This window comes from Silurus aristotelis, assembly GCF_946808225.1.
Source record: "Silurus aristotelis genome assembly, chromosome: 5".
NCBI lineage: Eukaryota > Metazoa > Chordata > Actinopteri > Siluriformes > Siluridae > Silurus > Silurus aristotelis.
This window is the reverse complement of record NC_139578.1, coordinates 15124769-15137713: the sequence shown is the minus strand read 5'-3', so window position 1 is coordinate 15137713 and position 12945 is coordinate 15124769. Positions and strand designations below refer to the sequence as shown.

Below are 12945 nucleotides of genomic sequence, written 5' to 3'. Positions count from 1 at the left end.
CAAGCCTTGGTATAATTTACATTCCTAACAAGTTAAAGTACAAGAGTCCAGCTCTGCCTGCTGCTTACATAAAGGAAAGGTAGCTAAATTCCGCTCTCCTGCATTTCTTTACACACTCAAACAAATGGCTTGACAGAGAACAGGCTTAGGGTACTAGGTTTCATAAAAGGGACAACTGGGAAGCCATAAAGTGTAAGTTCCTCTGACTATATCGCAAAATCTGCCCTGCTTTATTCCGGTGTCTGTTTGTTTCTCTTAGTTGTAGAAGCAACTGGTTAACATTAAAACCTTTTACGTAAAGCAAATTATTGGATATCTACTGCAAGTTATGATGTATACCACTTTAAACACACACAGACACACACACACACACACACACACACACACACACACACACACACACACAAGAACACAAAAAATAGTCAGTAGGAAGTTACAGTCTCAGAAAGAGTAGGGTTTTATTTGAACAAAAAACAGAGGCAAACATTGTGACTGTCAGTTGCTCTACAGTACTACTGCCCAAATATGTGTCCATGAAGTATTTTGTATTTCCTGAAAAACACAGGATCTAGGCAACACCCTGAGTCTGCTGTCTTTCACTTGTTCTTGCACACAGTTCAGCTTATTGTGAGCTTTTTGTAATATACAAATCACAAGATATTTTAGTAGGTGTTAATGGGCTGTTGTCATTACAGACTTCCTTCCTGCCTTAGCTATGAGACTGTGCAGAGCTGCTGTGTCATTTCTTAAGGATCACTTTGGCTTGGGGCTTGCTTTTGTACTCTATGCAGTTGAGCGTGTGAATGCCGTGGGGTTGCAGTTAATCATTTCGCAGTCTTATATAGGTTGTGGCCTGTTTTTACACACATTGCTCTTTGTATCTATTTTTTTCCTTTTCAAAGGGAACAAATGCAGGTGCAATGAGCGAGCAATGTGGAAGCAAAACCGTAATCTTGACCTCAAAGTGAAACAGGTAAAACAAAATAAAGAACCGTGATGATGTGGAGTGGTCAACTGGCAGTTGTGTGAGATTCCTATGTTGGCTATAAAAGTATGCTCAATAAAACATTTATTCAGTATTATTTTATTGTGATCTATGACTTTGGTGTCCTTCACCCGGTGCATGCGTCCTTAACCAAAATTCCAAGGGGGATTTCATTAGGAAGAGAATTATAACACTGGTGTTTTAACATACACAACATACACACTACTGAATACTTTGATATAACTTGTGTTCATGGGCAGATAAGGGTGCAGTTTTAGGGTCCTCATGTTAGATCCTGATCAGATTATTGTGTTTGCAGTGGTTTGCATGTTATGTCTTACTTATTATGCAAAATCACTCCTTTTTATTTAAAAGTAGATAAAAACTACCAAGTAGGGTAGAGCACATGCTCTGAACTTATTTTGATGACTGCTTGGTGGGATCTATTTAGCACGACATACAGTTCAGCGTCAGTTCAACAGCAAGCAGAACATTTTGAGAGGAATAAATGATGGAAGAAACCCGTGGCCTTTTGTGTGCGTTTTTTTTTTTTTTTTTTAAGCAGTTAAAAAAAATAAGGTTTTGGACTAATAATAATTGTAATAAATATCAATCAGTGTTTGACTAATTAATATTCTACTAATAGATTACATTTCACAGTAACATTAGAGTTAGGACATCAATCACTTTTTTTTATTGGAGTAATATTTTACCTACTGTATCTCTACTTTAATTAACTTCATCCACCAATGGTGTGCATGGTGCCATGCTCCAGGGTGTATTATCCCTATGTTTTCAAAGCAAAGCAGTCATCAAAAAAAATTTTAAATAGTTGATATCATAAAAAGTCTATATGGTCAAATGTTTCTGGACACCTGACCATCACATCTGTATGTTGTATTTCTTCAAACTGCTGCCGCAAAGCTGGAAGCAAAAATTATACTGTGTATATATGTCTATATGTCCTGGATTGGAAGAATTTGACTGCTCTGTAAAGAAACATGGATCTCAACCCCGCTAAACACCTTTGGGATTAACTGGAAGGTTGACTGTGCCTCCTTAACCACCATTAATGCCTGATCACACTAATGCTTTTGTAGCTGCATGAAAACAAATCTCCACAGCTCTGCTCCAGAATCAATTGGAAGGCCAATAATGGAGGTTATTATCAGTAAAGAGCGACTACATCTGCAATAGGGTGTTCACCAAGTACATATGGATTTGATGGTCAGCTGTTCACATACTTTCATGTGAACAGTGTATTATAGCTGGTCTTTGAATTCTATTGAACTGTATTCTAATTGTAATACACGTTGTATAACATAAAAGTTATGTTTTAAAAAAAGACAATCATTGTTCATATGATGATGATTCAGAGACTAAAAAATGAGCTCAAGATCAAACCAAGACTGCTGAGATTGTGTGGTGACAAAGCTACCCACCACTGTGATGCCTGCATAAAATATTATACACACAACACAAGGATTCTAGAAACCAGCAAACAAAAGCCACCGTGTTCCTGTTTACTGTTAATATACGAGAGGTTTGTTGTTACCTAAAGATTCTGATTCAATTTAAAAGCAGAATCTGAACAACCCTCTGGAATCCTAATGGAATAAAATCCCAGCAATGCTGCCCACTTGATGATAAATAAATAAAAGATACATTTCAGTTTTAAGCAATAACTTAGAATCCCCAGTGTATTTATTAAAATGCCAAAATGCCAATAAAATCATACAAATAGTTTTTTTTTCTTCTTCAAATATTACACCACAAACAGCATAAACTTATTTTCCATTTAATAACGGTGTTTTCACATATTTGTCTGTCTAGCTTAATAGGGTGAAGGCCGAGATGACTTACAGGTATAATACAGTGCTAATATAGTCTTTTAGCCTTTGCTATAATTTGCAGCAATTTGACTTCAATTGCTGTACTTGGGAAACTTCAGGCAACCATTTTGAGGAACAGGATATAAAAGGGGCTTGTCCAAATTAAATCACAGCAGTGAATGATAATGCAATTTAGATCACTAATTGAACCTTCATTAATAATAACTTGATTCAACTGTCATTTGTCAGTTACTCCATGAAAAGTGTAGTAAGCCAAAACCTATTAAAATCTTTGTATCAAAAGCAGGATGTGTGCAAATAAGAATACCAAATTGAAAACCTAAATAAATATGAAAATCACTCATCATGTTTTTTATTTTTATTTTATTTATACAGTTTATTGTTCAATCTAAAAAATAACAAGACAAAATTGAATATTCACAGAGAAAGCACAAATCAGAATGGCCAAAAGTTTATGCCCTTAGCCGAAAGACCACAAACAAAGGGAAACCCAGGACTCTGGCACAAAACACTGGGGCTAGTGTATGCAGTTTTAGGTGCGAATTGTGGCAAGTCTCTAACATAATAAATGGTGTTACAGTATTTTCAAAATGCTGAAAACATGAAAAGGCTTAGTGTAGATCTTATACACTAACGTTGACATAGATGAGTAACGTGTATGTTCTTGCGCTTAAATATAAAAATCCCTATATGGTGTGACCCCTCGGTCAGGCAGATCCCCCAACATGGTAGAGATTATGACAAAGACAAGGACAATGTCTAGTGCAAAATGTGTTGGAATAGAAGACACAAATAGGGGACCACTGGACTTTTGTAGTGCAAGTAGTGTCAGCAACAGATCTCACAAATAATTTTTTTTAGCCACACAGGAGTACCAGAAGTCCAGTTATGTCAAAACCATAACGAATATTTCAACACTGTAATACATAGTATTACTGCAAAAACTAACAATATCGTCTTGCATATTACAAATTACAATAGAGTTTACAAGATCAATTGAATTGTTTTACTTTACAACATTGTTTTTTTTGTCCTCTTCATATACTTATCATTTTAAGTATTTACAAAGGAAATCTAAAGAATGTATTTGCACAAAAGAAGTATAAATATGTGTACTTCTCTTTTATATGTTACAGTTTTATGAAAAAAAGAAACATATTTTACAAAATAGTTTACCGTAAGCCCCTTTAACCCCTTTTTTTGAAATACCACCAAACAGTTTACATGAGAAATGACTACATCATGTGTATTTCCACTGTGATAAGCAAACCATCAAGCCTTCTGATGTGGTCCAACCAAGTAATCTGCGCCAGGTTATTATATTTCATGAATGAATGCCCTCGTTTGCTTTGCTGTGAAAACACCGATCACTTCATTACACAGTCTCCATGGCCAGTGGATGCAGATTATTAACTGCCCTTATAGACAGTTAAAGCACATTTATTTATTGAGAACCCTTGAGCAATCTTTGCTGTGAGAACTTTAGGGCAGCCAACATACGAGGTGTTGTCTATTTTGAATGCCTTTTAGGGGTACTATTTAATGATCCTAGCCAAAACTGCGAAATCGTTAATGTGCAGCCCCAATCTTGGTGGACAGCTTCATTGCAGTCACACAGCAGTGTCTGATTCCAACCTGTCAATTCTCACTTGTATAGAATAGATATACAGGTTGGTTTGGTACCTTTCTCTTACAGTGGATTTCTAGCTGCCCAACAATTTCTTGACTTTCCTTATGAGTTCTGCTCTAGGTATTCATCAATCATATTAAGGTTGTTGAGCCAGTCATCATTGGAACCCACTAAAGTGTCTATGAAATCCACCTCGCTTCCTCCAGGTCCAGCTCCCACAGGTCCTTGAGGTCCTACGGCCATGCTTCCGTTACTCTGGTGATGGGGTGGATAGTCAAAGGAGGGTAGTTTACTTCCTGGATTTTGTCCAGAACTGTAGCCTTGTGTCAGACTGTGTTTGTCCACTGAGGGATAACTTGGGGGTGCCATGCCATGAGCTGGGTCCATCATAACTGGAGCTCCAGGCTTTATGATGTCAATGGTGGACAGAGGACCCCGCATCCTAAGGCTCTGCTGACTCATGGAGGGAAGAGGTTGCCCAGGGGGCATCTTTTGTATGTGTCTGCCTACCATGCCTGGAGCTAGCTGATTTGGTGATGGTCGAGCAGCAGCAAAGTTGGCTGGCATACCTGGTCTCTGGGGAAATTGAGGTGCTCCACACCCTGGAGGTGCTCCACCACTGGGGAAGAGGTGCTGGTGGTTCACAGGGTCCAAATGTGAATGTGCCCCTTGTTGGTTCTGCCACAACTGGGACTGTGAATGTGGTTGCTGTTGAGAGGCACACATCATGCGTGAAGGAAGAGTGGCACTTTGATGCAACGCTTGCCGGAGGTGGTTAGTTGGACCCCCTCCCAAACTTGGTCCAGGCATTGCTGGTCGAGCCACAACATGTCCTGGGTGAGTAGGCTGTCTTGGAGCACCCCCCACTCCCATCAAGCTCTGGCTTGGACGCATAGGCATTCCTAAGTCCTGCGAGGAATGGTAGAATGGTTGCTTGTGGCCAGTTCCACCCATGTAGGGGCCAGGATGGCCCACCTGGGATAAGGATCCAGGGGGAAGATTCATGCGATTGGGTAATATAGAGCCACTGTGGGACATCATTGCAGGGTTGGGATGCTGGGGCCCTCCCATAGGGTAACCACTACATTCAGCGGGTAAAGTTCTACCTGGACCTGAGAGACAAAATAGGGCAAACAATATCTTGAGAAACTCTATATGATATTTATGTCTGAATATCTCTATTTCTTTGTAAAAAAACATTTTCACAAAATGAAAACACAAGACAATTTTGGCACTAATAACTATCACATATACGCATGTTGTATCACTACCTTGAAATGGTGCCACCTGCTGGCAATTTGGCATCTGTCCCCCATTCATCTGCTCTATCTGCCTTTGCTTTTCCTGCACAAAACAATATTACAGATACAGTTTCAAAATCATCAGGGCAGATGCAGAGAAAGGCAGTAAGAGTGGAATAATGGTTTAACATGTCAGATCATCAGTAAAAGCTGGAAGTAGATCTATGCAACCATAATACTGACATTCATTGAGTTGAACATTATTAAATTATAGAAAAATCCACTGTTGTTCCATTAATGGGTTTTTGCACTGACCTGCTTCCTTATTAGTTGAGTCCTCAGCAGCATATTGTAATTACTGGTCTGGCCTGGACGGGGCCCCGAAGAGGGGTCTTGAAGATGCGGCACCATCCCTAAATTCTGTTCCTGCGTAAAAGAGAGCAAGAGAGAGAAAGAGAGTGAGAAAGAGAGAGAGTGATTCTGCTTACATTCCATTTCCATACTTGGTTATCATCCTCACAGGGAAACATCTGATAATGCCTAAAGTATGCACGCTCTGATGGCAGAATTAAAATACAATGTCTATCACACTCTGCTTGCTCGTTGCTGTTTTTGAAGGCACCCGTGCATGTAGTTTATATCTAAGCCCCTATCTCAGAAAAATTGAGCTTTAACAGGATGTTGTTCTTGCCACTACATGATTTTTCAATCTTGTATGTATGTCCTTCATAGCCCTCTCTCAGCTGCTTTGGCCACAAATATCTGTATATTACCACAGAGGATTCAAACCAGCCCCTATTTCCCAGAGCAGTGGATTGTTGTTTGCATTGGCTCTGCCTGAATGCTGCACCCATCCAGTCTTCCAGTCTGAGCAGGCATTCCCATATTCCCATACTCTAATTCCCACAACTAAACAAACAAACTCCCACCGCAACCCCCTCCATTTAATTATCCTGCTGTGCCTAAACAAAGGGGTTAACCATAGTCATAGCCTAACCTTGAGCAATTAAAGTGAAATTAAAGTTGATCTCTAAAAAATCGTATATTCTTAATTAATAAGGGAAAAAACACGAGTATCAACATAAACACTATGCATGTTATCTTTCAGGGTGGCCCAGTGTCTATATGAATGTGTGCTGGGGGTTGGGGGTTGTGTTGCTCTACTGGGGAAATGAATGGTCTGCGGCACCACTGCTGATAATTGCTATTGATCTTACACCTCACTCCTGGCAATATGCAGCTACAACAAAGCACTGACAAATCCCCTTGTTAGAGTAAACACCTACCAACCTGAAGACCTGAAGACTGCAATTTCATCAAGTGTCCTAAAGAATCAGAAGCAGTTTAAGCACCTACTTAGAGATATTCATTTGTCTAGCTTACAACAAATTGTCATATAGGATTCTACTTAATTCTATAGTATAGTATACTATATTGATGTTCCTACTTCTGCAAGAAATGTACAACTTGGTTCTGAGTGAACACTAGATGGCATTAGGTGCACCCTTTCAAACAGACACAGCACATGCTTTGAAAGACCATGTTTTCATATTACATGATTTACCACCCACTTAGGCTTTTTGCAATCATATTAAGTTTCTAAAAAAAAAAGAAAAAAGAAGAAGATTTGGAATTTAGCCGAAAGAGTCATTTGGCAATTCCTGTGTCTGATATCACAAAAAAAAAAGGTTTCTTCAGCAATCAAGCCACATTACATATTTCTATGTAACAGGGATTTTGGCATACCTCAGAAATGTGTACTTGGACCACTATCATTACAATAGTCAATGTTCACACCAGACTGCTTTGTTTATGTGGAGACACCCGTTGTGAAAATCCGCCCCGTCACTTATTGTGTAGAAGGCAATCTTGTTTGTTGCATTGGCAGCAAAAAGCTATGCTAGAGCAGAGCAGATACATAATCTATTATACCCTCATAAGCAGCAGTGTTACTGCTTTACAACTCTGGAATAGTTGCCATGGTACAGTTAATGCTGTGGTATAACCAGCAATGTAACATTTGTGTGATAATGACCTCAGAAAATAAACATGATTTCAAAGTCAACATGTCCCTTGAAATTTGCCAAAGGGTAAGGGAGAATCTTTGTATTTATTTTTTTTATCCTATCAGTTTCCATTATTAAATTATTCAGTACATGCCCTGCTGCTGTGGTTTTCTATCATTCTCTTCAATAATGTGCAGTTGTAAACAAATACGATACTTTCGGGTTGTATCGTTATCACATTGGGAATTTTTCATATCGCTTCCTGCCTACTTACAGGCAATAGAGAGCATTTCCTGATTGCACAAAAGGTTCAGCTTCATTATTCTAAGCTGCTGAAATGAATGCTAAAAAGAGGGAAGGGGAAAAAAAAAAAACTACGGCCCTTCGTATTAAGATGACTTATGTTGCTGTTGTTGCTGTATTGGAACATAAAAAAATTCCCAATTTCTCACTCATGACAACCTCTGGCAACCTCCTTTTCTAAGTAACACACACACACACACACACACACACACACACACACACACACACACACACACACACACACACACATGTATACACACACACACACACACACACACACACACACACACACACACACACACACACACACATATACACACACATATATACACACATATATACACACACATACACACACATACACACACACATACACACACACAGATGGGCCTCTTTTGTTTTATGCATAACGGTGAGCTTTTCATTCATTGCATTCAGGGCGCATTTAATAGGTTAGACATCACGACGGAGGTTATCGAAGCAATCCGCTCCCTTAGCTGGCAGGCACAAAGCAACCATTGCAGAGTGTGTGTGTGTGTGTGTGTGTGTGCGTGTATAAAAAAAGGAACAAAGGGAGAGATAAGTTCCCCCCTGTGGCATCCAGTGGAGCAGAGAAAATCTTGAATTTAAATAGTGTGTCTTTCTCAAAGCAGTCGTTTTACTAGCACACTGCCCTGTCATCCAGCGATTGCATACCATCAATACAGTACAGACCACAACCTGAACCGATTAAGTGTGAGCACAGTTTTTCTGTGAAAGGTGCAAATAAGATGAATCAATTATTCGTTATGGAAAACACTCTTTTAATTATAAACAAAACACAACTTTTGTCTTTCTACCTTTTTTTCCCCACAATAGTGTTATCGTTTATTTAACTGCAACACTTACTCTCTTCATTTGTATGCGGTTTGGCAGCTAAAGCCATTTGGATTTTGTGTAGCCCTGACCTCCTGGGTTTGACCTTGCTCCCAGCCCCTGTGTATTGTGCAGTGACCATGTCGCTGCACCTATCCTCACGTCCACTCACTGAGGACAAGCCTTAATTGCATCAAACATATGCAGCTGATCGAGCACAAAAAGCTTAATGGACCCACTGAGACACCCATTAAAGCCTCACGTTTCTCTTTCTGAAAAAGAGTGTTTCTTCTTCTTTCTTTTTTATATACACAAAACCTTTTTTCCCCTTTTGGACCACATCTCAACTTCCCAGATCCATATCTTAGAGTGGATATAATTTAAATCATTGACGACTTAAGTATATTTGTGTGTGTTTGTGTGTCTGACACATTTGTTGAGGCATGTTTAAATACAGAGGTGAGCCATTGGCACCATTCTTATATCTCACCATTGAAGCACACTACACACAGACAGTGGGAAGGACGGACAAATAGAGAGTCTTTGTGTAACCTCATTACAAGTAGGTGTGTGAGTGTGTGACAGAAAGGCATTGAGGGAGTGTAGGAAATAAAGACAGGTTGGGGGACACAAAAAGAGACAAAACATGAAATGAAAGGGTAAGGAAGAGAGATGGAGAGAAAAATAGGGAGAGAGAGAGAGAGAGAGAGAGCGAGAGAGAGAGCAAAAGAGAGAAAAAGTAGGACAGAGTAATGTGCTGGAGAGAACTGAGCTGTGCACTTGCATGTGTGTGAATGTGTGTGTGGATTGGCATAGGTCCAGCTGTTGGAGCAGAAGCAGATCCTAAACACACTGATTGCCACAGCGAACAGGCTTTTATCTCCACAGTAACCAAGCTTAATGGAAAGACCGGACTGAAATGATGAGCTGCAGGGCAAGCATAATGCTACAAACTAATAACTACTGACCGACCGTAAGTGTAGTCTTAGTGAATAGATTATTCCATGCTTCTTTTCGACATGAACATCAAACTATATATATCAGATCCAACACAGCTTTGTGTACAGTCAGCTTTTAAATGCTTATAAGCACTTTATAGTGGTTCAGGGGCTATGCAGCCCCAGCCTATCCCAGGAACATTGAGCCTGAGGTGTAAAGCCTGAAAGGGACGTCACACAAACATTCACACAAAAACAACACAGCTACCCACGTGTCAGGAAAACAGAGAATGTAGAGGAAACCCACACAGTCACTCAGACAACAAGGGAAGAACTTCCACACAGACAGTAACCCGAGCTTAGCACTGCACCACTGTGCCTCCCTGGTAGACATTTGTATCACCAAATTAGTAGATATAAGTTACAAACACGTTAACGTTAACATTAACTTCCACACAAATACAACTTAAAGTTTCATATATTTGTGTCATTGGCGTATATTTCCTAATAAATCATCATCTATAACTGTCATCAACAAACACCGGGAATGAAAAAGATCATAAAGAAGACAGCAGGACAACAACTAATTTTCTATTGGATCCCAGGAGTTTTCATAATATATCTAGTTTCAGTGTAAAAGAAATGGTAATCATTTCTGTCTAAAAGAATAAAAAATAATGGATCCTACAGATCCTGTAATGTAACAGGGTTAAAGGAGCTGGCTGTAAGTTTTAAAGCCCTCTGCTGCTTGTAAAGGGAATTGCAAGTGCAGGGAAATCACTGACAACTCATCCCGTGCATTGCATTGTATAATAATATTGAGAGTCAAAGTTTGGAGCAGTGGTGAATAAAGTACACAAAGCATGTACTCGAGTTAAAGTAGAGCTACATAGGTAAAATATTACTCCAGTAAAAGTGCTCCCTTTAAACTTTCACTTAGGTAAAAGTACAAAAGTATTTGCCTTCAAATGTATTTATGTATCCAATAGAACTATTTATTATAGCTATAATGTTTTATTATTATTTCTGTCACAAGACTCTTACATAATCAACTCAGTTTATGTGAAAAGACTCTATTGTTACTCTTAGCACACCAATCTATTACTAGAATCATATAGATTATTAAAACACTTTTCAATATCTATTAAAAATGTATTCCTCTTAAAATGTTCTGCTTGCTGTTGAACTGATGCTAAACTGTATGTTCGTGCTAAATAGATACCACCAAGCAACAATCAAAATGAGTTAACCTGATTATTGGCTTGCTGTGTGCTTGACCAGTTATGTGTTTATCCACTCATAAATAAAAAGGACTGATTTTGCAATTGAAGTTAAAGTAAAAGTCTCCCCAAATTTAAATACTTCAGTCAAGTACATATACACAAAAAAGCTATTTAAGTACCGTAGCGAAAAACATGTACTTTGTTACTGTTCACCGGTGATTTGGAGACTGTGCTGTGTTACAATGATATGATTTTTGCAGGTCTTGGAGGAATTTCAAATGATTAACTGTTCAGTATTCACTCAATATTATGTGTTTTGCCTTCACAATTTGTTTTACTTATAATGACTAGAACATATATATTTATCTAGTAAGTGTTTGAGCATGGATTTGAATGGGTCTACAGAGAGAGAGAAAGAGAAAATAGAGAGAGAAAGTGTGAGAGAGAGAGAGAGAGAGAGAGAGAGAGAGAGAGAGAGAGAGAGAGAGAGAGAGAGAGAGAGAGGAGAGAGGGAATGAGGGGCAAGTTGGGCGTAAGGGGATGTTAATAAATATGACGCTTGACCTACTTCCAAAACAACAGACATCAACCCTCAATCTCTCTTCTCTCTTCTCTCTTCTCTCTCTCTCTCTCTCTCTCTCTCTCTCTCTCTCTCTCTCTCTCTCTCTCTCTCTCAGTAAGACTGTCTTCTGTGTAGCCTGGAGTTGGCAGCTTGTGCCATCCTTTATGCCAACTATCCACTGCTGCCCAACCACACTCTGTCTAACACAGGCCGACAGACAGACGTGCGCACACACATGCATAACAAGCACACACACACACACACACACACACACACACACACACACACACACACACACACACACATACACATACACACACACACTACTCGGACATACAGATGTACAGTATATAGTAACACATGCAGTGAAAGCCAGTGTACATTTATTAGCACAAAAAACGGGATGGAATGTGTCTTTAAAAAAAAAGAAGGGAAACAGAAAACGCTGAAAAGAAAGTGGAGAGATGATTTCTGGTAGAAGCATTTCCTTGATGAAAATTCCAGCTAGAACCAGCTTATAATGCCTGTTTTTATGATTTCCCCCCCCCCCAGAATGGCTAGGATACTAACCCTGCACCATCTCGAACTCTTTCGCTCAAATATACACACACCTGATAGTGTTGGTACCAGGCCAGTGTTAACTTGGCAGTGCAGTTGGTTTATTCACCATTCATTGGAGCTGCAGCTGGGCTCAGGCGTGCAGTGCTGGGAATCAAAACTCGTGCAGAACTTGAGCAGAACCCACACACTCATATAATCAATCCCACTCTAAACATTCATACCATTAGCAGTGCCTTCATCCTATTAGTGCAGCTTACTGAGCTCAGGCTTAACAGAGCATTTGGCAAAGCACTGATTAACACTGCTGCTGTAAAAAAAACAAAAAACAAACAAAAAAAACGCTATGGTTTCACACATCGGAGATCAATTTATCTTAGTGTATTAGTTGAGTACATTGAAGTACTGCTACTAATCTAATGGATTTATCCTTGTTTCCCCCCATTGGACGCTAGTTTGTTTGTGCTGCTCCTAAAACAGCCCCCTTCATCATCCTGGAACCATCTCTCATGCCATCTGTATTCCTCCCCCCTCTCCTCAGGGCAAGGTCAGCCGGGACACAATATACACACATAACTGCACACGCACACGCGCGCATGCACATGCACACACACACACACACACACACACACACACACACACACACACACACACACACACACACACACACACACACAGTCTCATATGCTGGACTCAATTGTGCCTGCAGTTTTAAGTCACAGAATAATAAAGCACCCTAAACTCAATACAGTTCTTTTGTTATTTTTTGGTAATAACTATTTTCATTTTGC

General features: G+C 39.5%; 1 protein-coding gene across 1 annotated transcript in view; it reads right to left on the bottom strand.

Annotated features, from left to right (window-relative positions):
- Positions 1 to 3186: 3186 nt before the first annotated feature.
- Positions 3187 to 12945, bottom strand: part of LOC310725761 (uncharacterized protein) — a 72378-nt gene continuing 62619 nt past the window's right edge. The window contains exons 3-5 of the mRNA XM_083540784.1: positions 6025 to 6135; positions 5740 to 5812; positions 3187 to 5580 (exon numbers count right to left, since the gene is read on the bottom strand). Coding sequence (XP_083396910.1) covers positions 4571 to 5580; positions 5740 to 5812; positions 6025 to 6135 — 1194 coding nt within the window. The 3' untranslated portion in view covers positions 3187 to 4570. The remainder of the gene's footprint in view (positions 5581 to 5739; positions 5813 to 6024; positions 6136 to 12945) is intronic.